Source organism: Triturus cristatus, chromosome 8, assembly GCF_964204655.1.
Source record: "Triturus cristatus chromosome 8, aTriCri1.1, whole genome shotgun sequence".
Classification (NCBI taxonomy): Eukaryota; Metazoa; Chordata; class Amphibia; order Caudata; family Salamandridae; genus Triturus; species Triturus cristatus.
The window spans coordinates 1,091,267,470-1,091,295,453 of NC_140591.1; the positions used below are offsets into that span (position 1 = coordinate 1,091,267,470).

The window sequence follows — 27,984 nt, forward strand, 5'->3', positions numbered from 1 at the left end:
CCACTCTGGTGAGCATATTGTTCCACGGCAAAGAAAGCTTGTTGCTGGCTGTTTAAATAGGCTGGTCTTGTAGAGTTGGGCGAAACGAAAATATGAACATCCAATCTACTTTTAATGAAACATTGAACTCTTCCTGCAAATATTAATACCGGAGTGTGTAGGCTAAATCAAAGTTCGAACTCACATGAAGACACAATAAATGTTGCCATAAAAAATTTAATTACAGTAACTGGATACAACTGTACATTTTATCGTTGCGTGGACAGGATGTTGGCACTTCACAGAAAGGTATACAATACAACAAGGGTCTCTTCTCAAACCAACACATACGCTGTTGAGCTGTCTTTTTGATGTAAGATCTGGTTTCACAACCACTATTTCTAAGATTGATCAGACTACATAAGTGCTAGGAGTGCTGACGTTAATATTAATTTGCATAATTGTTTGCTTGTTAGTACACTGGCTCCTCAGCTCTGTGAGCTTATTCTTCTGGGTCGGGTTCTTCATATCCTAGTCGAGTTGCAGCTGGAAAATGAGCCCAAAATACTTTTGCCAATTCGTCGATGTGATCGTAACCGGCCAGGCCTCGAAGTTCCTCCACCCAGCCAAAGAAATCCTCAGAAGACATGCTCCAGTTAGGCATAGCCCTCCTCTCTCGTGCTTCAGCTGCAAAACATGCAAAAAACAAATGAGCAAATCAGAAGTCACCCTTCAGGACCTTAGCAGGTGTGGTCTATTCTGTTTTACAAGTTTAGTAACTAATTGATTTGCACCTCAATTGAGATCAACCGTACATACCTAAACATTATTATAAAGGAAGATGTAAAAAAGATCTCTATAAGTGCATACATCTAATAAAAATATTTTCAAAAGACTTCTAAAAATGTAAACATGTAACAGCACACTTGCTCATTCTGAAGGAGACATCATCAAATTAACAAGTTCAATAAACGTTTTTATACTATACTCAAAAACATTGGGCATAAATACTATCTTGATGGGGTGGATAATATTGGACAGACACAGTACATGATACAGGTCCTGAATACCTTCTTGACAAATGGGTCAGGTGTATAGGTCATATGGCTGCCCTGCCCACCTCCCTGTTAGGTGTACACTATTAACTTGTATCTATTTTGTTAGTAGAACGATTGGACAGAAGTTCTAAACTGGGAGACATTCCTTTAAGTACAATCTTTGAATTAATTAATTGTTTGAGGAAAAGTAAGTGTTCCTCTGTAGGATATATCAGTATCAGCAATAAATGTGTGCATTGACAATTTAAATTGACATTGCTCCTGCAACACATAGTAATATCGCACATACTATGATCACTATCTGAAGTTCACGAGGTTGTCTAGATTTGGGTTTCAACTTAAAACAACTTAAAAATAGGGAATTTTTATACGCCTTTAAAAATATAGAAAATATTCATCCATAATATCAATCCAGTTTTAAGATAGAGAGGAAAATGGTTGTAAAGTTAGCTTGCAAGGAAATGACATTTCCTTTTTCAGTGCCAGCTAGGACATTGAACAAATTGTTACTGATTTCCTGGGAAAAATATGCCAGGGTGTTAACAGAGTAAAAGCAGGGAACTCTGGGAATTATGGATAGGCCAATAACTAGAATGCATTCACGTCTTTGATTTAACGATAAAAACTTCACATACCCCTATTTAACAGTAGGGAGTAGCGTCTAAATTATTACATAGTAAAATCAATTTTCATGGACATTATAAATTGCAATGGAAGGAGAAGGTAGACCAATAGCAGGTTCTCTTGTACTGTGATAGATAAAGGTGCTTGCCACTTCCACCTTCACCACACCTTGTCGTGGACAGACCAGAGTGCCTCCAGTTACCATCCTCCCCTGTCAGTGAATGTCCTCCACAGCCAACCATAACTGGCTCTTGTGCATTTAGACAGTTGAAGGCCCTTGCAGGCTATGCATTGGCTACCACATTCGTTTTTGAATAGAGAGATGTTGATGGTCCCTAAGTTGCATGAGGTAACTTGTTTTCAACATGCAGATTTATACTCAGTGTTCCATATTATGTACTGATGGCAGCTCAATACTTCTGGGATACCAGTTTTAGATTGCCTTGGGGAATATACAAAAGTGTGATCATCATGGTAGACAACCAGACATTCTCCATGTTGTGTAACAGAGATTAGTGGTACACTGCTCTGTGTGACCAGTGACCCTGCAAAGACTCAAACCCATCCGGTCGAACTTCCATATAACCAACCAAATATTTCACATTACATGTAAAGTTGCATTTTATAATATGGGTGAGGGATCTATTTTAAAATCACTAAATCATTAACACTTTATACAAGTGTGAAAATAATTCTATTTTTCTAAATTCATCAATTAAAGTTTGGGCAGGGGGCGTGTGTTAGGGCTTAGGTTGAGGGGTTGAGTTCGTTTTAAAGGCTGGGGCGGGGTGGATTGCAGGGCTGGAGTTTTGGGTGTTAGGGCGTAGGTTGGGGGAGATGGGGTGTGCAATTTACCATGCATATCCCTTTAGCAAACACGACTTTACAAAAACATTTGTTGTAAAGGCATATGTGGTGAAGGCATGCGTGATAAAGACGCAGTCATGGTTCAGACCACCTTGTTTAGGCATGCGTTGTTTAGGCATGTGTGGTTGTTTCAAACAACCATTTACAAGACTATGCCAGGAGTGCTCTTGGCTCACTTGTGAGTTAGTTCCAGGATTCATGAGTAAGCCACTAGTTAGTGGCACTAATATCTTTGTGAATCAGGCCCCATGTGTTGATATAAGTCCTTGCAGTAAAACTAGCTTGCTTGAACTATTAGATGTGCATATCTAGCAGGCTTCATTCGTCGCATTTTTGGGAATTTATTTTAAGACAGATAAACGACATATGTCTTTGATTGTCACAATGTCGGATGGGTGGTATGGGGCTCACATCTTACGTAGGTATGAGAATATGCCAGTCAATTTATTAAAGGACGAAATCTTGCATAGTTTTACATCCTAATATTGTGCACTATTTGCTTATTTGATATTTGCATATGGGTAGTATGTAATTATCTGGCTGGACGCTCTGTTGCAAAATTGTATTACATTGATTTTGTTCTCTTAAGTGAGTTTGAAAATGTTTTCTATTTGAATACAATACAAAATGCCTAAGTTATTGGACCCATTGATGCAAAGCTGACTGATGAACTCACAGCAAATGCCTCAAGAAACAGACCTGCCTACAGCCACAAAATCATTGTAGACAAACTTAACAGAGTCAATCAAAGAGTGAACAAGTCACCAGAAGTTGAGGACCTGCAATGATGCAATTTAAGGCTGCAAAAGTTCTGAGTTTGAAATCTACTCAGTACTACATTTGACCTCTTAAGAGCCCATATGTGCTCATGTTTCCAGATCCAAATCCATTTCATGTCAGTTTATTTTCATTGTTCCCCATTAGCTGCATTTGTTGTCTTCATTGTGGAGTTGTTTAATTGGTCTCGCTAGATCTTACAATTTTGACAATAGCATGTTTAAAATTCAGTTTGGGTCGTGACCATAAACTACATTTTTGAGTACCTCCTGCTCCAGCGTATAGGTGCATTGTGTGGCAAACCTACAGCAACTAAATTTGTGACTATAACCAGCCTTTTGTGAGATATGGCTCCATGATGCTTGGCATCCTAGCTACTCTTGTTGTTTTTGCTCTTCACACCAAACACATAGCCCTCTTGCTTTCACTAGTACACCAATCAGTTAACCAACTAGCCTTACTGCTCAACTGAGCTCAGGCCATCATAGCATCACTCAAACTCCACTAAGCCAATTCACTAGAATCTGATATATTGCTGAGTTGTCTTGTGGCACCCTAAAGAACATTTGGGACTTGGGTGGTGGGTATTAGGGCTTTATTGGTTTCTGAGACTGTTGTATTGGGAACTAAGGGCCCGATTACGATGCCCATCGGACTCACCATTCAACCGCCGACTTCGCAGGCCCTTTCCGACCGCTGCAAATACATACAAAATTACAGAACACGTGTGAATTGTACACACATGCATGACATATGTGGGGATATGCTTTGTGCAACAAAATTAAGGGTCGATTAGACCCATCCTCTGCGCACTGTAACAACAGGTAAAAATATCTAAACTGTAAAGCATTGTTGTCGTTATAATATTTATCAAATTCTTTTCATAAACATCAACTCCACAATGGTTAAGAGAATTAATCCAATGTATTTGCATGAATATTTTCAAACATTATTCAGAAAATGTCCATCAGTTCATCATTTCATTACAACTTTGTAATTGAATGGTAAATTCAAGAATTATCTTGCTGCCCAATGCATTTCGAGCCAGTGTTGGCCCTTCTTCAGGGCTCAAATTCTGGAAAATAAACGGAAAAATATAATGCTGAACAGGAATGGCGTTAACATCATCAGGATCAAAGCAGCATTTTCATAATGCATAAAAAAGTAGTTGAGAATCATAGATGTATACGTAGACGACATTTAGGTGAACAGAAAGCCCTCCACCAGAATATAACACTCATTTAGGTGTATACCTATATAGAGTTCAACGAAACTATATTGCCATCTATGCTAGTTAAAAATACCCATCTCGAGTTGAGAAGCACCTCTTTGAAATAACCCAAGTGAAAACCACCTACGTGTTTTTAAAGGCGTAATTAGTAAATACCTTGACTCTTAAACATGTGTACGCTAGTGGACGAGTGATTTGATCAAATGCCTAAAAGATAACAAACCAACAGGGGTCAGCGCCATCGTTTTCGAGCCACACGGAGAAAATACTCGATTGTGGTCTCTTTTAGTATGAGGCGATACATAACTCATCATACCGTGTGAGGAAGCTCAATATTTAAGAGTGCCATTTTAACACTATGGTATACATGAATGATACTTATGTCCAAGTTGCTAGTTAAACCAGCAGTCAGCTAAAAAACGAGTGTGACTTGTCAGTGAACTGTAAATAATAAAAAGGTGCATAAAAGATTAGATGAAACCCAAGTGAAATGTCGTTAACTTAGAATACATCGAAATTGAACACAAAGAACCTCTATACATTCAGAGTCATCATGCAGAGTAAGCCAGTGACAGTAAATAAATCGTATTTATAGGTAACATGAATAATCTATTCTATCATTCATTCCCCTGTCTATCAAGGTATCAAGACGTTTAATCCAGAATGTTTCTCTTTGCAAAAGACCTCTAGTGAGATCCATATCTGAATGATGTACAACTCTTTCCAGTACTGAGAATTTTAGTTGGGCTATGCTGTGTCTCTCCTCCAGCCAGTGGGTCGCTAAGCAACTGTTTTTATTCTGTGTTCTTATGGCACTTTTGTGTTCAGATATTCGCACTTTTATTTTTCGTTCTGTCTTGCCCACATAGAGCTTTCCACATGGGCACTTGATGTAGTAGATGAGTTTATTAGAATTACAATCAGAATCATGGTGGAGTTTGATTATTTGTCCGGAAGTTGGATGGTGTAATATGTTTCCCATAATAACATTATTACAGTGAACACAATTGTGACATTTACTCATGCCTTTAAAATTAGTGCCAAGTGGTTTTTTGGGAGCATTAATGAGTTCTTTCAGATTTTTAGATCGCGTGTACGCAAACATGGGCGGATCCTTAAAGATTTCGTTAAAATCAGGTTCGTTCTGTAACATTTCCCACCGTTTGATGATGATCTTTTTGAGCTTTGTTGAGCTTGTTGAATATTTGGAGACAAAAACTTGTCTGGACGTTTGTCTACGGGGTTGAGATTGCAGCAAGCTCTTTCTCGTATGTTTGAAAGTGCGTTGTTTAGCTTGTTCGATCACTTCATGGGGGTATCCTCTTTGAAGATACATTTGTTGTTGTAGTAAAAAGTGTTTTTCCATGTCGTTGGGTTTAGAATAAATTCTTTTGATCCGCAAGAATTGGGAAAAAGGTAGATTATGCTTGAGACTGGTAGGATGAAAACTCTGAAAGTGCAAAGCGCTATTAACATCTGTCGGTTTCCTGTGTACTTCAGTTCGAATAGTCCTCCCGCAAATGACAAGGGTCACATCCAAATATGAAATAGTGGTGTTACTAATAGTATGAGTAAATTGAATGTGATCATCTACTGTGTTTAAATGTTGAATTTTTTCTTCAAGTAGTTTCTGGGTGTTTGTCCATAGAATGAAGATATCATCTATAAACCTGCAGTAAAGCAGGGAATTCCTTGTCCAGTCAACATCGTTGTATATATGGTCAAACTCGAATTTGTCCATAAAGGTATTAGCGTATGCAGGGGCCCCTGCAAAACCCATCGAAGTGCCTTGTTGTTGAAGAAAAAAATTGTTTTTCCAATAGAAATAGCTGTGATACAGACAGTAATGTAGAATTTCGAGTATGAACACTTTATCAGCTCGCAATGAGGGTTGACGCAGCAGGGCCCACTCTACAGCTTCCATGCCAGCAGAATGTGGTATGGAAGTGTAAAGGGACTTAACATCAATCGTGCAAAGTAAAATCTCTTCTGTGAGAACCACAGTCTCCAATTTCTGTAGAAAGTCCTTGGTATCTTTTATGTAAGAATTCCAATCTTGAACAAAAGGTTGCAAGAAATAGTCTATGTAATGACCAAGAGGTTCAAAGATAGTCCCACATCCAGTGACTATCGATCGCATGGGAGGGTTGTGCAAGTCTTTGTGAATTTTTGGTAACATATATAGAAGAGGTTTGCGATGATAATCCACAGTGAGAAATTGTTTGGTAGCAGTAGTAATCCAGCCCATCTCGAGGGCATGATCTAAGATACTCTTCAAGGTGAGTTTAAGTTCATTGATGGGGTATTTATCTAGCAACAAGTATGTCTGTAGGTCTGCTACATGATCTTGAATGGCGTTAAAATAAAATGAGCTGATCGTTATGACAATAGCACCGCCTTTGTCCGCTCTTTGCACCTGGACTTCAGCATTTTTCTGAATGGAACGCAGCGTACAGGTTTCATATTTAGTTAAATTAGTCTTCTTGGTTCTTTTAAAATGCAGATGATGAAAATCTTTTCTAACCAAGTTCTCAAAGGAATCCAGTATTTTGTGGGAAATAGGAGCTTGGAATTTGGATTTTGGACGAAATTCCAGAAATTCTGAGACTTCTTCATCTTTTTTAGGTGGTAACACATTCGTGAAAAAATGTCTAAGACGCAAAATTCTCAGAAACTTGAAAAGAGCTATTTCACATTCCAAAATATTTGTGTCATATGTAGGGCTGAAGCACAATCCTTTGTTAAGAGTTTGGATCTGTGATGAATAAACTCTTTTGAAGAAATATTGACCACTAAGTTTGTTTCTGACTCCGTGTTCGTCTTGACTTTCCGGTGACTTCTCCTGGTTGCCCGGTATTTAACGCTCCTGGTGGTTGGCTGGGATCTGGATCCTTGGATAAAAAATGAGTGAAACTTGAAGTTGTTGCACTTTCAGTATTTTCCTTAGAGGTTACAACATCTTTCATTTGGCTTTGCGCTGGTGGTCTGGTCATAGTTGTGTCAGACTCAGTTGCTACACTTTCTTCAGATGAAGTGGTGGCCGTAGATTTTTTGAAATAAGAACGTCGCTGAGCATAGACTTCTGCCCAAGTATATACTTCGTTCAATTTATAATCCAAAGTATCTCTCTTATGTTTCCGTAGTGTTCCTTCTTGCAGTTCTTTGGTGTATTTCTCAAGTTTAAAATTGATATCTTCCAGTGACTTTTTCAATTGTCCTTCTTCCATTCGTGTAGATAAATTTAATTTGATCTCTTCGATTTCATTAGTAAGTTCATTAATGGCTTTTGATAGTTCCTCTACTAGTAATAAGATCAGGTCGAGTGAAAATTTGTTTAGAATCGAGTACCATCTCTCCATAAAGTCTTTATTGAGGTGAAACCTGAATAACATTGGTTTAATAGACAACCTCAATCCCCGCGGAATCCTTTTGGCTCGGTGATACTGTACTAGGGTGGACGCACGAAGACGCTGATTCATTTCTCTCTTGACTAAAAATTCTAGTTGTTTAAGTTGTTGAGAGATTGTGCTGCCTTGTAGGTCTGATGCCTTGACATCCTGTATTAACGCATACATTTCTGAAGCTTGTTCAGATGTGTAAGCAAGAGTATTAGCACTATTATCAGTTAAACTCGTGATTGCATCAAATGACATGTTTGGGTGCTCTCTTCCTAGGACTGCTGAACATGAAAAAACAATATTTTTGGAGAGGCACACACAAATTGGCTTAATCAAAAGAACTTTTTACAGTCTGAATTCAATGTTAAACACTTTTGTCTTAAAGCGTGCTGCAGGGGAGGCATAAAACAGTCAGAAAATGCCAGTAATGCACAACAGAATTAAGGGTCGATGAGACCCATACTCTGCGCACTGTAACAACAGGTAAAAATACCTAAACTGTAAAGCATTGTTGTCGTTACAATATTTATCAAATTCTTTTCATAAACATCAACTCCACAATGGTTACGAGAATTAATCCAATGTATTTGCATGAATATTTTCAAACATTATTCAGAAAACGTCCATCAGTTCATCATTTCATTACAACTTTGTAATTGAATGGTAAATTCAAGAATTATCTTGCTGCCCAATGCATTTCAAGCCAGTGTTGGCCCTTCTTCAGGGGCTCAAATTCTGGAAAATAAATGGAAAAATATAATGCTGAACAGGAATGGCGTTAACATCATCAGGCTCAAAGCAGCATTTTCATAATGCATAAAAAAGTAGTTGAGAATCATAGATGTATTCGTAGACGACATTTAGGTGAACAGAAAGCCCTCCACCAGAATATAACACTCATTTAGGTGTATACCTATATAGAGTTCAACGAAACCATACCAATAGGAATAGCTGTGATACAGACAGTAATGTAGAATTTCGAGTATGAACACTTTATCAGCTCGGCCACTAGCGTACACATGTTTAAGAGTCAAGGTATTTACTAATTACGCCTTTAAAAACACGTAGGTTGTTTTCACTTGGGTTATTTCAAAGAGGTGCTTCTCAACTCGAGATGGGTATTTTTGACTAGCATAGATGGCATTATAGTTTCGTTGAACTCTATATAGGTATACACCTAAATGAGTGTTATATTCTGGTGGAGGGCTTTCTGTTCACCTAAATGTCGTCTACGAATACATCTATGATTCTCAACTACTTTTTTATGCATTATGAAAATGCTGCTTTGATCCTGATGATGTTAACACCATTCCTGTTCAGCTTTATATTTTTCCGTTTATTTTCCAGAATTTGAGCCCCTGAAGAAGGGCCAACACTGGCTCGAAATGCATTGGGCAGCAAGATAATTCTTGAATTTACCATTCAATTACAAAGTTGTAATGAAATGATGAACTGATGGACATTTACTGAATAATGTTTGAAAATATTCATGCAAATACATTGGATTAATTCTCGTAACCATTGTGGAGTTGATGTTTATGAAAAGAATTTGATAAATATTGTAACGACAACAATGCTTTACAGTTTAGGTATTTTTACCTGTTGTTACAGTGCGCAGAGGATGGGTCTCATCGACCATTAATTTTGTTGTGCATTACTGGCATTTTCTGACTGTTTTATGCCTCCCCTGCAGCACGCTTTAAGACAAAAGTGTTTAACATTGAATTCAGACTGTAAAAAGTTCTTTTGATTAAGCCAATTTGTGTGTGCCTCTCCAAAAATATTGTTTTTTTTATATGCTTTTTTGCACCATGTACCCAATTGCTGTAGTGTGGCGGAATGTGCACAGTACAGTCAATGGGGATACATACCGCATAAGGACCTCACTGGATTCCAGCACCAACAGGATCGTAGTCATTGAGGTGCAGCTTCTCAGGTGTAGGGAGCACCTGGAGGAAGAGATCCATGGTGGAGACTGCTGGAGAGAAGCAGATTTGGGTGAGTATGCACCCCAAATCCATTGTTTCCCATGACTCGAGACAGTCGGTCAGTCCACCACGTTCTGGTCATCAGAAACCCACATCGTAATCCGTACGGCGGTCGGAGGTGCCTGTGCTGACCCATGGATGCTAATTTTCTCCGACCACCATCCCGGCGGTCGGAGAAAGGATGATGGAGTCAGCGGTCTTTCAAGGGTGGGTCGTAGTACAAGATGCGCGAATCGTAATCCAGTGGTTGGACCGACCACTTCCGATGAGACCGCGGCGGTCCAACTGTGCCAGACAGCAGCGAATAAATCAGTCCGACTCGCATCATAATCAGGCCCTAAGACACATGGGCTTTAACTGTGAAGTTGTCTAATTTTGAACCCAGGGCTACAAGTAATTAATAGACTGGGCATTTTGTTACACAGTCATCTCAGATCCATTGATTGCATATTTTTCCCGCCCGGGACCACTATATGTGACATTGCAGCTCAAAAGATAAGCAAAGGACCCCACACACAGGAAGAAAACTCCATGTGCAGCAGGGCTATTTATAAATTGTTCGTCAGCAATAAGCCCCCTCTTTGGGATTTTATTTCTGAGAAAACAGACATGTGGACTGCTATAATAGGATGGCCTGCCAAACATTACATTTTTGCTAAATTCGCTCACGTCATATTGGCAGCAACACTTTCATCAGAAATACCCTGCCAGAGTGATAGGGAACTTAAGACGTGGCAAGTGGTCTAAAGTAGGACAAGTAAAGGCTGAGCCTTAACTGCCACAGTAGTGTTACGCAACCTGCCATATTTGAATTGGGCTCTCCATGCCACTGGAGTCAAGCTAGCCTGGCTGCTGAGGGGTAAAGCCCCAAAACCGGTCCTAGGATGCTTGTTTTCCAGTCCAGGAAGAACCTGGCCTCGCAGTTTGGTCTGGACTGTTCCCACTGGGAACAGGGTCAAGACTGAATTGCATATGGCTGGGTCTAAACTGGAATGGCATGGGGAGCAAAAAAAAGATGGATTTAGGCCCAGATCTCTGTACCGGGGTGAATGTTTGACATTGTTCAACACTCTGTCCATCAATTGTTCTTTTTGAATTTGTCACCCCGAGTGGGATGGGTATGCCCAGTCGTGGGGGTCCCATGTTCTCCATGCCACTGGAGTTGTTATCCTGGCTGATGAGTGTTGAAACCCCGAAACCGGTCCTAGGATGCTTGTTTTCCAATCAAGGCAGAACCAAGCCTGGCAGTTCAGTTTAGACTGTTCCCATGGGGAAAAGGGTCAAGACTGATTTGCATATGTCTGGGTTTAAAGTGGAATGGCATGGGTAGCAAAAATACTAAGGATTTATGCCCAGATCGTAGTACTGGGGTGAATGTTTGACATTGTTCAACATTCTGTCCATCAATTGTTCTTTTTGCATTTGTCAACCCGAGTGGAACGGGTATACCCAGACGTGGGTCCTGTGCTCTCCATGCCACTGGAGTCAAGCTAGCCTGGCTGATGAGGCGTGAAACCCCGAAACCAGTCCTAGGATGCTTGCTTCCTGTCCAGGGAGAACCTGGCCTGCTAGTTTGGGCTGGACTGTTCCCATGGGGAACAGGGTCAAGACTGATTTGCATATGGCTGGGTTTAAACTTGAATGGCATGGGGATCAAAAAACGATGGATTTAGGTCCAGATCTCTGTACTGGGGTGAAGGTTTCACATTGTACAACATTCTGTCCATCAATTGTTCTTTTTGCATTCGTCACCCTGAGTGGGACAGGTATGACCAGACATGGGCCCCCATGCTCTCCATGCCACTGAAGTCAAGCTTGCTGGCTGATGAGGGGTGAAACCCTGAAACTGGTTCTAGTATGCTTGTTTTCCAGTCCAGGGACAACCTGGCCTGGCAGTTCAGTCTAGACTGTTCTAATGGTGTACTGGGTCAAGACTGATTTGCATATGGCTGTGTCTAAACTGGAATGGCATGGGGAGCAAAAAAACGATGTATTTGGGCAAAGATCTCTGTACCGGGGTGAATGTTTGACATTGTTCAGCATTCTGTCCATCAATTGTTCTTTTTGTATTTGTCACCAAGAGTGGGATGGGTATGACTAGACGTGGGTCCCATGTTCTCCATGCCACTGGAGTCAAGTTAGCCTGGATGAGGAGGGGTGAAACCCCGAAACCGGTTCCAGGATGCTTGTTGTCCAGTCCAGGGAGAACCTGGCCTGGCAGTTTGGTCTGGACTGTTCCCTTGGGGAACAGGGTCAAGACTGATTTGCATAGGGCTGGGTTTAAACTGGAATGGCATGGGGAGCAAAGAAACAATGAATTTATGCCCAGATCTCTATACTGGGGTGAATGTTTGACATTGTTCAACATTCTGTCCATCAATTATTCTTTTTGCATTTGTCACCTCGAGTGGGACGGGCATGCCCAGACGTGGGTTCCGTGTTCTCCATGCCACTGGAGTCAAGCTAGCGTGGCTGATGAGGGGTGAAACCCCGTAACAGGTCCTAGGATGCTTGTTTTCCAGTCCAGGGAGAACCTTGCCTGGCAGTTCAGGCTGGACTGTTCCCATTGGGTACAGGGTCAATACTAATTTGCATATTGCTGGGTTTAAACTGGAATGACATGGGGATAAAAATAAAATTGGATTTAGGCCCAAATCTCTGTACTGGGGTGAATGTTTGACATTGCTCAACACTCTGCCCATCAATTGTTCTTTTTGCATCCAACATGCTGCTGGGCTACAAGGTTCCAGGCCTGTGAATGGTTGGTCTCAATTCTGGGTTCACAATAAGGTGTGGCAGAAGTGTGATTGAACGGGAACCAATGGAACTTTTATTCTGTGCTTTTTAGGAGTGAGTCCTGAGTGACGCTTTAGGATAGAGGTATGTGGATTATTTTTTCTTTCCTTGAATGTTTGTGGTGTTAGTCATATGAAAATAGCTTTACCCTGTTATTTTATGTGACTGTATTGTTTTGCACAAATTATTTTCCAGTCCTAAGGCAACATCCATTTATCCCATTAATGCCTAGTTTTAGACATGTTTATTACTTTCTATCAAATTACCTTCTGTTGGAAAGATTTGTTTTTAATGACTTATCAGTCTTGGTTGAATCATGTATGTGACAATCACTGGATGGAAATGGTTTTTGCTTTAGAAAGAAAAACTAAAACTAGTTTTAATTTGTTATGGTTGCGTTTTTCTACATATCTATCTAATCACTACATCTTTTACAGCTGGTTATTTTATGTTATTTAAACAAAAATGTTATATCTGCTCATTAGTTAATGCAATGAAATCGCTATAGGAGATCTGTTGAATAGTATTGTATGCTGTAATGGATATCTATTGATTTTTTACTTTAAGTAAATCTATATTAAACTGAAAAAAGACTACATCCACAGTAAAAGACAAATCCCACACATGCGTTTTTCTACCCACTTTTCATATCATACTAGGAGTTCTACGTGGGTTAATCATAACATTTATATTCCAGGTAATTTCTGATGCATTGAGGTTGTATTTCTTTGCTTCAGGGAATATCCTGCATCAGAGAGTTCCAAAATTGAATATTTGCAAACCAAATTTTGCAACAAGACATTTTACCCTGCCTTATTCACAATGTGCTATTGAAAGGTAGTTTATGTCCAACTTAGATGAGGATCTTCCAGCTCTGTTGCTAGGCAGATGGCATATTTTTTATGACTCAACCTCCCCTTCTTATAGTCCAATTCCAGACACCAAATGTGATTTAGGGTCTGGGTCTTTGAAGTTCTATGTTGGGGTTCTGCTTCTTTTGAAGTGGATATATCTCCTTTTCATCTTCCTTCAGAACAGAGGTCTGCCACAGCAGGCACGCCTCAGAAGCTGATTGTCTACAATGCAAATCATGGGAGGGACCAGAGCTCACACCTGGATGTCAGCCACAGTGATATGTGCATCAAAGGTTTAACCCTGAGCCCCAGCCCTACTCTTCAGGATACTCTTTTCAGCCCCGTCTCCCTTCCTGAGATGTGTCCAGGCTCCTTCCTTGTAATCCTTCACTGAACCAAAGAGCAGGGAGTCTTGTCCTTTTCCCTCCAACGTGTCCCCATCGAGCTCACAGGAATATACAGATCTTTATGGGGGATTCCTCTCTTTCTCTTGTGTTCACCAGACAGACCTGGGCTTCCCAAAATGGAGCCCAGGGTTCTCCATACTATGCACCAGTGCAGGCACATTTATTTACTCAGTGTACACTCTCAGCACACTTACTATCTACCACTGATACCGCTATGTATTGTACGTTTACACATACACATGCATTCAGTAAACAAGCTCTGTCTGTGCATAATAGCTGAAGCTTTCCTATATTAAACCAGGGTGTGCTTATTTTAAAACACACACACTGCCAGCATGCACACTCACTATGTGCGTGCTGCACAACTCTTAACCCTGCACATATTATACTTTACATAAGCACACATACACCCAGCACATGCGGTCACTGTGTATGCACTACATAGCACTACATCTCTCATGCAGAGTTACTAGTCCTGTGCTATGCAGGGGCGTAACACAGCCCCCCCAGCCCCCGCTGTGTGGGGGGGCCCGAGCTGCAGGGGCCCCCCTCAACACTGTACTCACGCCGGAGAGGTCCGGATTAAATCCGGAGCGGGCCCCTCCATGTACGTGGCAGGGGGGCCCCCTCAACTTTCGGTACACCACTGGCGATATGTTAAACTCCACATCTACCTGATGTAGGACAATAGTGAGTTAAGCACACAACAGAGGAACTTTTTGAAAAGGTGAGTGAGCTTGTAGGCTTACCTCCAGTGACACAGGGTAAAAAAGGTCCTGTTCACTAATACTGCTCACTACATTGTATGATACCACCACCTCGCTCGTGCTGCTTAACTCCTGGTGAAGACAGTAGCCTTTACCCCTATGAGGGTAGCGCTTTGGGCCCCCCTGCCGCTCTGACAAGACCACAGTTAGTGAGACAGGCCTATGTCATGCTGCACACCCATGATCTGTGTTTGCCTATGACAAACAATCACTATTAGGAATCCAGATAACAGTACAGTTGGGTACTCAGGGCATGGGTACACGTCTTTATCATGCAGAGGACTTTTCCGTCCCAACATCCCCCTTTCCTTGTTAATTCTTTAACAGTCTAGGCACATGGGATCAAAACTAATTTCGACTTTAGAGCTGACATACTTGGACAGGTGACAGTTCATACCTTTACAATGAAATTGACTGATATACCAAGGGCCTGTGGTACATCACCACATTCACCACTCACCTCTGGCTGTATTGAGATAAAATACTGAATTTCAGAATATCATGAGAAGCTGAGATCTTACAAGAAACAATCAGAAATGAAATCAGACCAACTGAGTGATCAGACCAATCATTAAGAGTTTAAACTACAGTGGCAAAAGCCTGTCATTCGGGACATCCCCAGAGGTTCATGGCAAGGCACTATGCCTAGTCTGCCAGACACTATGACAAGCCTACTTAACTTTGAACGTGGGAAAATGTGACGTTCACAAAAATTCTTTTGCCATATCTTCGCGGATAAACGCATGCACCCGACTCTGAGAAAAATAGAGCCCCCAGACAAAAAACACACACCTTGACCCTGAAAAAAGAGAAAATCCTCCAGAGATAAATCTGAATCAAATACATCCGTGACATGTGATCCTTCTTAGGACTGACAAGCCACTGCTCCAGATTTACCTTACATGCGTTTAATTTTCTTCATCGCACAAGCAGAGCGCAGCTGCTCTGTCATAACACATCCTTTCACGTCACTAAAATAGGTGATAGCATGATATTTTTTGCATGAGGAACTTTATTTTAACTTTCTCTACCGTGTATGTTTAACAAACAAACAGAGCGTTGCTAACTCTCTAACTCGTTGTGGCACGTTCTTTAAATACGGGAGAAAACGCTGAGCAGTTAGCATTTCCTGTTCCCGTCATGGGATTTTCCCGAAGGCGGATTCTGTAAGCATTGAGTGCGACGCAATTATCAGGCTATGTTGAGCACAGCGATGAACTTTATAACTAGTTTCCTTCCACAATGGTAAACGCTTATTTCGCCGAGTTAGAGTTAATATCTGGTTTCGTTTAACTGGGCACGATATTGCATTACGCGCTTTTCACTTGGCATTTTGATGAGCGGTATGTTATTCTCAACAACGGCATGCCACACGCAGGTTTTAGTTTTTCGAGCCACTTTGTATTTACGTAGTTACGAGTACGACTTGCTTAGCACACAAACGCACATGGCTAAAAATCACAGAACCGTCTCTTGAATTTTATGTTAGGCTTGTTGTACACCCTAAGGACTGTATTGTAATAGTCTCTAGTTTTCATTTCATGTTTAAAGAATTCTTTGTTTTGACCCCTGATGAAGGGCCAGCATTGACTCGAAATCCATTTTGGTTGTATAAGGATATGGATGATAAATACAACTTCCACCAAGGAATCATTGGAATAATGGCATGGATGGATGTGAAAGAATAGATCAAAAGATGACGATTTAACTTTGGATTAAGTGTTTATTATTTTATCTAAGTTTCCACTAATGTTTGGAATTAGATGCAGAAAACGTCTCAGTTTTCTCAAATAAGTGCGCCTGTCAGCTAGGTAGGGTTTTTCCCTCCTAACACTCTTGTTAGTATAGTTCATTCAGCGCCTTCGGACACGGCGTAACGACAGGGATGCACACAGATTCAACAGTGAACCACTATCACAATAAATTGTGTATACCGAGTGCACTGGAGCATCATTGAAAAATTCCCACTGAAAAGTGTCATATTTGATATCAAATAACTTGCCTCATCAAAGCTGACTTTTTCCCAAAGCCAGATTTAATGTGAAAAGCACCCAGGTGGATATTTTAAAGGTTGATCACCTGATTGCCCCAGAATTTCCTGTGCCCTGGCTGACAGCCTGCATCTTCTGCCACCAATACAGGTATCTGACCCCCTTCCAGGAGGTGTGAACACCCCCTGGAGCCAGAAACAAAGGTCTGCCTGGGAAGGTGTCATCTGAAGGCCAGTGAAGTGGCACATCAAGGTGGTGAGCTTCAAATTTTCAAACACCTCTGATATGCAGCCAGGCTGCCTCCCAAAGGAGGAAACAGCCAACCCCCTGCAACCCCCTACCCCAAGGCACTTTGGGCATGTGCAAAAATTAGGCAGTCAGGAGGCGTACACCCTCAGAAGGCTACCTGGTATGTACAGTCGAGGAAGGATTCTGTCATTTAAAAAAAAGGCAGAATAGAGGATTCTGGGTAGGAAAGGTGGTACCCCCCCCCACCCCCCAGATGTGGTGACTTCATGGGTGGATTTGCCACCGGGGCTAATAACCCATTGGCTACTTGCACCCCAACACTAATGCCCCTAAATCTAGGATTTAGGACACCCCCTTGGCACCAGAACCTTATATCTGCTTGAATTGCAACCAAGGATGAAGTAGAGAACCAAGTCTGTGACTTCAGGACCTGCACAAAGCAAAGGCGCAATAACCTGCCCCTGTGGCAACCACCATGCAACTGCACAGCAGTGACTCTTCCCGGACCAGAGACTGATTTCAAAAGAAAGAAACACTCTGTATACCAAAGGCAACTCCAGAACTCCCTTGGACTAGAGGTACAAGTCCCCTGCAGTCCGCAGGTAAAGCACCCTAAAAGAATCAGTGGCCATCGGGCTCGCCGAGGGATCGCCCAAAAGTAAATGGTCTAGTGCATTGTGATATAAATAGTCCTAATCTCCAACAAGTTTCAGGCAGCTACTGTTTTGCCCCGGACTCCAGGACATCGAAGTAACTGTAAGCTGTGTTTGCTTCCGCTTGATGGTTGACAGTTGGGCTACCACTATCTTTGGTGCTGTACCTCAAGAGAATCCCACAGCATTTTCAACCAGCCGCCTCAGTGTCCCTGTTGTTGAGATTTTGCATCACTTTCCTCACCCGCACAATCCAAGCAACAAAACCAGCACCCGAGGCAGCCACATTCAGCACCAGGGATACCCAGGACAACTCTGCACTCGGGCCCTAGAAGCCAAGTAAAATTCAACTTACTGTCAGAGCCTGGTCCTGGAATCCTCATCACCTTACCCCCCCCCCCCAAGTGGTTTCCACTGGACTCAAACAGCAAGTGACTGAGTGTCACTATTGTGTCTTCCAATTGACAGCAATGTTATCATTTTGCAAGAGTTAAATGCACTTATTTATTTTTCCTTTTAAAATCCATAACTACGATTATGCTTATCCGATTGTCTACATTTTGGTGTCTAAAATGATATAACAATCTGCTCTATTTTTATACAGTAGTGTTGGATTTCTTTCGAGTTGTGGCAATCACTTATCGTCCATGTTGGTACTCTGAAATACTTATCACATATTCCTCCAGTAAATCCTGACTGCTCTGTGCCCCACTACCAGAACTGAGCTAGGATTTAATTCATGTGAATCAAAAGGACCTCTTTCGGGTAAGCGATTTGCGCACAAGAAATCCACTATTGACATTAGAGGCAAATTGTTTTTTCTGATGTTTTCTAAGATAATGTTTTGAGTGAAATTGTTAGGGCCCTGTGTCAACCCCCATTCTAAAGTATTTAAATATTAAGACAGTTAGGAAAAAGTTTTAAGAGTTTTTGTAAACTTTTAAAAAGGTCTCAACTTTCAAATAAAAGTAGTGCACAATGGAGGCAGACAAGAAATTTGACCTGTCTGTCCTCCTAGGTCTGAAGATGAGAGATCTGAGAAGTTTGTGCAAAGTTTGGAGCATTGGCTTTAGAACAGCAGTCAAAAGAGAGGACCTTGAGAAGGCCCTCAGCTCCTATGAGAATGAGAAGTTAGAGAGGGAAGGTTATTCCTCAGAAGAAAACCCTGAAGAGGATGAGGATGATGCATTACCCCAAATAGAAGATGATGGGAAAGAAAGAGAAGACCACAGCTCTCCACCCTTTCCCTGAACCTCTTCACCAGCAGTAAGCGACAGAAGTCACTCTAGAAAACCCTACTACTGGTAAGGGGGTAGTATGCCTTAAGGAAGGGCTTGCTTTTCTCTCACTAGAGGAGAAAAAGATTGGCCTCGAGGAAAAGAGACTAGCCCTTGAAGAAAGAAGGGTCAAAACGGGCTTGAATCCCAAAGATAATGGTGGCAGCAATGTTAATAGTGAAAATTAGGAAACATTTAGCCCTAAGATCCCCAAAGGGATTATCTCAAAGTTTAGTGATGACATTGACAAATGGTTTGCAGCCTTTGAGAGGGCCTGCAAAATGAGAAGGATAGGTCACCAGCACTGGGGCTCTCTACTGTGGGAGTTGTTCTCATTCAAGGGCAGGGATAGACTTCTGACCCTTAATGAAGATGTGGCTGAGTCCTATCATCAAATGAATGATTTGGACTCAGCACAGAAGGGAACAGAGTGAAGTTTAGGCAAAACCAAACATGGGTGGATTTTTTAAACTCCTCAGTCAAAGCACAAGAAGGCTGAGTAAAAGCAATGAGGTGGACACTTATGATAAACTGTATAGTTTAATTATGAAAGAACACATTCTAACTATTTATACCACAGAGAATTTGCATAATTATTTGGTGGATTCAGAGTTGTCTTCTCCTAGAGAGCTGGAGAAGATAGCTGACAAGTGGGTCAGAACCAGGGTGTCCAATTAGTCCCATGCTCAGACTTTCCAACAGGGGAAAGAGGTGAGCAACAACAAAGATAAAAAGAGAGAGTTGTCTAAAGCCACTCAAAGCCCTTCTTAGTAGAGCAGGCACCAAGACTTTTCCAAGACTCTTCCCAGTCCAAAGGTTGCAGTTTCTAGGGTAAGAACTGCAAAGCCACAAAGGCACCCTGGGTATGCTATGACTGTCAGCAGTAGCATAGCATCAGCATACCCTAAAAAGTCCCTGGAAACTGGAGTTTGGCTTGCCTTGCTGCACACTCTTTTCCGGCAAAATCTGTTGGCTGTTAGGACTTAGGCGAGCAGATGAAACCCCTCCCCTAAAAATTGACTTGGGAGGCATCCTCAATCACACAAAGCAGAAAGGTGGCCCACCACGTGCTCTGATCCCAAAATTCAACCAAACATTTGTGAGCTTTCTCTCCCAGTTACACTGCAGCCTTTCAATGGTATAGAGAAGGCAAGAAAACAATTGCAACAAGGTTGCCGGCACCTGAATAAGCCTCCCACGACACCTCTCCCAGCAGCAACTTAGTAGCAGCTTTGCATTAGGGCCAGAGCACAGACTGAAAGAAGGTCAAGAACACCCCTTGGGCAGCAGGGCAGTCTACCTGGGGCGATAAAGTCCTTGACTCAGTCTATATAACAAATAAGGGCAGACCGCCTACGTTACCAGGCGGTACCCACTCTCGATAGAGAAGAGAGCAGCCGTCCGCTCTCTCCAGTGACCTCCAGTGTCTGACTACACACCACGAAAACAGTTCCACCCCCTCAACACAGTTCTGGGGAACCATTGGCAGGGAAATCCAAGATCTTCCCGGCCTCCTCCTTTCTAATACAACCAGCCATCCGCGGTGAGATCAACACAGCACAGGGGAGGAAAAGCAGACCTCCACTTTGCCAGCTCAGGTATGTGAAAGCCAGGATTATTCCCCTTGGTCTCCAGCAGTCTCTGAACGCTGCCCTTGCCATCAACAAACACTGGCCAGAGCCATCAAAGAGAGAGCTTCGCACACAACTAATGCTATGCCGCCATCATCTGTTCTCCCGCATTCCCCATCTACGGGCTTTTGCAAAAACATAGGAAGGAGTATCGTAAGGACTTGTCCACTCTTAAAATGGCTCATTTGAAAATACAAGTGGTATTCAGGAAATTGTCTAAGAATCTGGGTATTCTCAATTCACGACTTCGTAAAGTGGAAAAGGCACAGGAGTCTCTCGAGGCCACTGTAGGGGATGTTAAATGTTAAAAAGCAATCTTTGCAACATGAAGCTCAGCTGCTTACCCTTTTGTCACTGGCCTCAAGAACCGGTCCTAACGGAACAATCTCAAGGTTCTTGGCATCCCAGAGCTTCAAGCCAGAAATATAAAAAGAATAGAGAGTGAGCCAAGACTGGACAGAGATCCAGAGCCCACCAGGTTTAATTAATTAATGAGGGGAGAGGATGTAGCCTTACGGCTAGAGTGGTCGACGTCGAAGCTGGGGAACCGGGTTCGAGTCTCGGCAACGACTCTCAACATCCTGTGATTCTGGGCAAATCACTTAATATCCCCGTGCCTTGTTCTTAATTGATATTAATTTAATAATGTAAAATTAGTTATGGAAATTGTGTAATGATTTTTAGGTGTGTGTTGTGGTGTTTATTGAGGTAGTGGGTGGAAAGAATTTTAGGTTTCATTAATTAATAATTAGTTGCTCATTATTAATAATTCATTAATTGATAAATATTTATGGTAATTGTTTTTATTTTTTTGTGTGTGGATTTTTGTTTTATAAGGGTAACGTTTGGTGAGTAAATGCATTTTTATCTATTTTAATTTGTTTTTTTATTAATTATATTTGTTTATTTGGTCATTAATTATGTTAATTATGGAGGTAAACTTTTTTAGAAATGTAGTTGCGTGTTGTGAATTGTGTGGTGTTATAGGGTAGGAAATAAAAAATATTACATTTATGTAACAATTAATGTTTTTGATTATAATTAATTTCTATTAAATATAGTTACTTGTTTGTAAATTATTTAAAAAAAATTATAATATAATCTCTGTAGGTAAGTTTTAGATATTTGTAGCATTATAATATGTTTTTATCTTTTCAAATTTGTTATGTTTTCTTTTTTTGTTTTTAACATCTTTTGTATTGTAGTTGATATTTTGTTTGTTTTCAATTTTGAATTGACTTCAGTGGGAATATTAATTTGTACCCCTCTGCTATCCAACACTTTCCCTACTGTTGCACTCACTGGAGTGGGAATAGTAATTTTTCCCCCTCCCCTATCCAACACCTTTCCTACTGTTGCATTCACTGGAGTGGGAATAGTAATTATTACCCCTCTGCTATCCAACACTTTCCCTACTGTTGCACTAAGAGGAGTGGGAATAGTAATTTTTACTGATCCGCTATCCAACCCTTTCCCTATTGTTGCACTCACTGGAGTGGAAATAGTAATTTTTATCCCTCCGCTATCCAACCCTTTCCTTACTGTTGCACTCATTGGAGTGGCAATAGTAATTTTTATCCCTCCATTATCCAACACTTTACTTACTGATGCACTCACTGGATTGGGAATAGTAATTTTTACCTCTCCGCTATCCAACACTTTCCTACTGTTGCATTCACTGGAGTGGGAATAGTAATTATTACCCCTCCACTTTCCAACACTTTCCCTAATGTTGCAGTAATTGGAGTGGGAATAGTAATTTTTACCCCGCCGTTTTCCAACTCTTTCTCTATTGTTGCACTCATTGGAGTGGGAATAGTGATTTTTACTGATCCGCTATACAACACTTTCCCTACTATTGCATTCACTGAAGTGGGAATAGTAATATTTTCCCCTCCGCTATCCAACACTTACCCTACTGTTGCACTCAATGGAATGCAAAATGTATGTTTAAAAATTATAAAATATTTTAACGTTTTAATGTATAATATAATGTTTTTTTAATTAGATTTGATGTGATAGGTGTATGTATATATATATATGTATTTGTAAATTTGTATATATTTATAACAATTTAAAATAATTTTAAATTATTAGTTTAATAATTGTTTTAAAGTAAATTTCCATATATATTACATTTTATATATGTATGTTTACATTGTTTTAATTACATTTATTTATTATATTTGTTAAAATGTACATTACATCTAAATAATTTTTTTAAGTTAATTCTATTATTTAATGTATTTAACATTATTTTTTATATATAAAAAAACAATATTTTGTACATCGATAGTATTTACATTGATATTATTTTTTCGATATTTTATACTTTTCATTATAAAGATAGGATGTCGGTATTTTTGACATAGATATTTATGTGTCGATATTTGTGTATGGGGATATTTTGGTAATCGAAATTATGTCACTGATCCCCACCCCAGGAGGGATCATCACCTCGTTAGTTGCAGGAAAATCTGCTATATGTTGGTAACTTCTTTCTGCGCCAAGAGATCTTTAAGGCTGCCCGCCTAATTCCCTGATCAAAGCCTCAGAAGTTGAATTCTTTGCATGTGCAGAATTCTGCCATGAAATTGTATTCAGGCGATGGCAGCTGAGGGAGCATATACCTGCACTTCGAAAACTTGGGGCCAACGTCTCGTTACTGGAACCCGTTACTATGCGTATCAAGTATGAATGGGACGTGCATTGATATTTGGAAGGTGGAGGAACCACTGCCAAAGTGGCGGCAAGTGAAGTGATGGCCTGGCGACATTTATTCCTATTTTCCCCTGTCAGGGAAAGGAGGCCAGTCTGAGGACAGAGGGATTGTTATGCTATCTGCGACTAGCTATGGGCTTTCTTTTGTTCTCTGTCTTTTCGTTCTCACCACCTTGTCATTTGACCTTTTGTTTTTTCTTACTCTGCATTCTTTGGACCTGGTGGGCTCTGGATCTCTGTCTGGTCTTGGCTCACTCTCTATTCCTTTTATATTTCTGGCTTGGAGCACTGGGGATGTGGGGGGGTTGTTTCACAACTTATGCAGGGTCAAAGGTCTCTCTTACTGGGAGGGGTTATGGGTAGCCTTTCACTTGAGCACTGGTTGGTAGGGGAGGGAGATGGGTTTGGACTGGGAGTGGGGCAGGCTTTTTGGTTGGGGTGGGGACATTGAGGGGTACTGGGGCTCATCATTAGAACAAGGAATAAACTTTGGGTTGGGGGTTGGAAAGAAAAGGCAAAAAACGGAGATTTGAATAAATCACTGCTCAAATAATGAGAATCGTGTCCAGAATGGGATTTAATTTCTATATTTTTCTGCAGGGTGTGATGGATTGAGTATGACAATGGCTAGCTTGGGGAGCAATAATTATCAGCGGCTCCTTATTCTTTCTTGGAACGTTAACAGTATGAAGTCCACTCTCAAGCACAAATTTATTAGGGAAGAGCTATTCTACCTTCGCTCACATGTGATCTGTCTTCAAGAGACCCATCTCTCTAATACCCAGATTCCTCTCTTGGATTATCTTGAGTACCACGTTCTAATCACAACTTGTCATACGTCTGCCCAGAGAGGAACTGCTCTCTTGGCCCGGGACAAGAGCTGGGCTCTGGCTGCTCACCGTTCCAATCCACGTGACCGGTGGATTATTGCAGCAGTCAGAAGAGGAAACATTCGCTTACGCTACGCATACTTTTTGGTTCTAACAAACACAATCCTGTCATTTTTAACAGTCTTCTGTCCGAGCTGCATCGGTGGGCAGAACCTTTGATAAGATGTGGTGATTATAATATCACTCTTCATTCACGATTGTACTCATCTTATCTTAGGAGAAGATCAACTGCTCTCAGTGGAATTCTCTTTAGTGGGGAAAAAACGCACTAGGGCAGCTTTGCATCAATTTATGGTGTCTTACGCGCTGGCAGATGCCTGGCAACACTCACAAGCCTGGGTTTACTCTTAATTCTGTTTTTTATAAATCATTCTCTCAGATAGATAGCTTCCTCGCTAGCCATTCTTTGCTATTGCATCTTAGTATTTCCCTGAATCCGAGGGTGATCTCTGACCATAATGCACACTCTCTCTTTCTTCGCATAGAAGGTTCCCGTCTAATTCCCAAGACCCATTTATGAAACTTCGATTGGAAGCTCCTTCTGGATGAAGCTTTCATCCACTCTATGGATAAGGTGGTTTTGATGTTCCTGGTACAAAACTTTGGCTCAACTGCTATTCTGTTTTGTTATCCTGTCTGCTATCAAGTCCTTAAAGCATTTTGCAGAGGTCATGCCATGAAATATTCCACAACCTGGCAGAGGGAAATGGTCTGGTTAAAGCATGAATATGGTCTTTTTTTAATCACACAGAACTTCATTTGGTGCATAGCGTAATCTCTCAAGATCAGGGGATGTTTACATCTCTGTTGGATCAACTAGCAATCGCTCAAGCTTCCCTTCATGAACGATTCCTTGGTAATGCGATTAAGAAGTTCCGGCCCAAGCAATTCGCTATTTTGAAAACAATGAAGAAATGAGTGAAATGTTTTCTTTTAGTCTCCGGGACAGGGCCAACTTGGGAAACATCCATGCAGTCTTGAACGATAAGGGGAAGCAAATTCCGGATTACAAACTTATCCACGAGGAATTTCATAGGTTTGATCAGAAGCTCTATCGTGAGGAGGGGGTTGCCTCTGCAGACCTCATCAATCAATTTATCTGGACATATCATCATTGTAAGCTCTCCGATTCACAATGGTCCAGGTTGGAAGATTCAATTTCTCCTCTTGAAGTTGATGCAGCGATACATCAGCTATCAAAGGGGAAAGTCTACAGCCCTGACCAAATTCCTCTGAAGTTCTACGACAGGATATCAAGTGCACTGGTGCCCATTGTCTTTGATCTTTTCAATGTTTTTGAGTCACATTGCCAGGCTCCTGGGTCCATTGGCGGAGACGAACATTCTTATCTTTCCCAAGAAAGGGAAAATCCTCATTTGTGTGGTTCATACTAACCTGTTTCTTTGATAAATGCAGATTCTAAGATCTATATATGGGTCCAGGCCAACAGATTGTCCGCAGTAATATCCAACTTGGTAGACGAGAACCAGCATGGGTTTATCCCTGGGCGGGACACCACTGCACATGTCAATACAGTAATTACAGTCCTTGAGGCAGGTTCAGTTGATAGAAAACCAGTCAGAATGATAAAGCTCGATCCAGAAAAAGCCTTCGACCGGGTTTCTTAGCCATTTCTTTGGGATATCATGAAGGCGCAGGTTTTGGCCCTCATTTATTACCCGGGTTCAGCAACTATATCAGAACCTTATCACCAGGGTGATATGCCTGGGTGGTCCTTCGAACTCTATCCTGATCAACTGGGGCACCCTGGCAGTTATGCCCACAGTCACCCCAGCTTTTTGCGCTCTCTATAGAGCCTTACATTTAAGCCCTTAAGCGATCGCTGAATATTCTCCCATTGCAAATTCATCAACTTGAGCTCCAAGGTTTAGTGCTTGCACAAAATGCAGCTTTTTTGACCTCCACTCCCAGGGCCTCATTACTAGCAATTGAAGCTATAGCCAGTGATCCTGGGCAGTGCTTAATTTGTGCCGGTGCTTTCCGGTGCTCAGCACCGGCACTTATTTCATAGGGCCGGGGCTATTGTATTTTCCCCTCACTGGGCATTGGGCAGCCCTGCCAAGTAACAAACATTAGGGATTCGACTAATGCATTTTAGTGCCATTGTCCGTATCACCGCGCTAAAATGTATTAGTCACGCACTTACAGAATCTACTCTGCGTGGGCCGGGCCCAGCTCACGTGGATTCGGAGCTGCTTTCTGTTGTGCTACACACTAGGTGCCCACTCCTGTTGATCGAAGCAGAATGTTTTCATTACAGATTCCTAGCACAGCCGGCCCAAGCCACAAGGAATTGCTACTGCCCCCGGAGAAATTCAAGTAAGGAACATCCATGACATTCTAGACATGTGTTGCCCTCCCCTGCTCTTGAAGGGTTGCTGGGGGCAATGCCAGTCACGGCCAGTGACTCCACAGACTACAGCTACATCGACCATCCCGAGGCAGCAGGCATTATTTATCCACCACTGTCAGTGACTCCTTGGTAAGTTAAAGATACCTTTGTGTTTAATGCTCCTGCTGCAGAGGGACCCGAGTTTTGTTTAGTGCAAAGTTGGACTCACCAGTAGCACAGGGGGCTAACATGTATGCTTCAAAGAATGTTTTTGGGAAGTGGGTGTCGCCTCCTAAAAATATTTTGAGCACCTGCACCTAAAATTTTACAAATTAAGCACTGATCCTGGGGGTATATCAGGGTATAAACTCAACCATGACAAAACACTGGTCTTGGCTAATACATCTCCTCTAGGATAAGATCAATGCTGGGTCCACTCGGCTACATATTTAGGGGTGGAATTATCTTTAAAGATGGAAGAGGTAATTGATTCCAATTTTGGACTACTTTGCATCAAGACGGCAGAGATATTTGGCAAGTGGAATAGACTTCATCTTCGCCTAATTGGAAGGTGCAATCTCATAAAGATGCTTCTACTGCTATGGTATTTGTAATTTTTTTGATGCATTCCTCTTTACCTATCTAAAGTTTTTTTTCATCAGATTGAAGCCTTGTGGAAAATGTTTGTTTGATGGTATAAAAATCCTCTAGAATACAACTCCTTCAGATGCCTCAGGAGAAAGGTGGTCTTTCATTACCAGACCTACGGACTTACCATACAGCTACATTAATTGCAAGCATGGTCATGGCCTTGGGCAGCAAATCATAGGAGCTAGGCCCCATGTTCCCCGAATATCTTCCTTGGGGGGGCAGATATTGTTCCTCATTGTGGAATTATCAATACTGTATATTTCAAAAGGACCTGGTTTACGACCCTGCGGTTCTTTCACTCCATCTGGGCTTTCTTTAAAACAAGAGTACCAGGCATCACGCATTTCAATTCACATTCAGATTTAGGCTATAACCCTAATCTTCCTAGGCAAGTTCATGAGAGTTTTATGGACTGCTAGCAGCCCTCTCGGCTTCTTATGTTGGGTAATTTTTATGACGGTCACACTCTTCTCTCGTATGAAATGCTTAGTCAAAGATTTTCTCTTCCTCGCTCCTGATTCTTCTGTTATCTTCAGATCTGGCATGTCCTTAGGAGATTGAAGAGGGAACAGCTTGATAGTTCTTCAAATACCTTCTTAGACCTCCTATGGCACTGCCCGCAAAAGAGGAACATCAGTCTGGCAGACAAAGTGATTTTATTGGCTGAGGTTGGTTGGGGGGCCGGCCCTCCTCAACTTGTTGCTGATGAGTGCAGCCGCCATCTTGGTGTGAAATAGACCTTGACAATATAAGATGCACCAATCTCTTTGCACATATTGTTTTAAATGTTTTGTGCATTAAATCCCATCAGTTTAAATTAAT

The 27,984-nt window shown here is 41.4% G+C and overlaps 1 protein-coding gene across 1 annotated transcript in view; it reads right to left on the reverse strand.

Annotated features, from left to right (window-relative positions):
* Positions 1 to 230: 230 nt before the first annotated feature.
* The window catches only part of LOC146805420 (otospiralin-like), a 91,082-nt gene continuing 63,328 nt past the window's right edge, over positions 231 to 27,984 (reverse strand). The window contains exon 3 of the mRNA XM_085620503.1: positions 231 to 666. Within this exon, the coding sequence (XP_085476629.1) occupies positions 482 to 666 (185 nt within the window). The 3' untranslated portion in view covers positions 231 to 481. The remainder of the gene's footprint in view (positions 667 to 27,984) is intronic.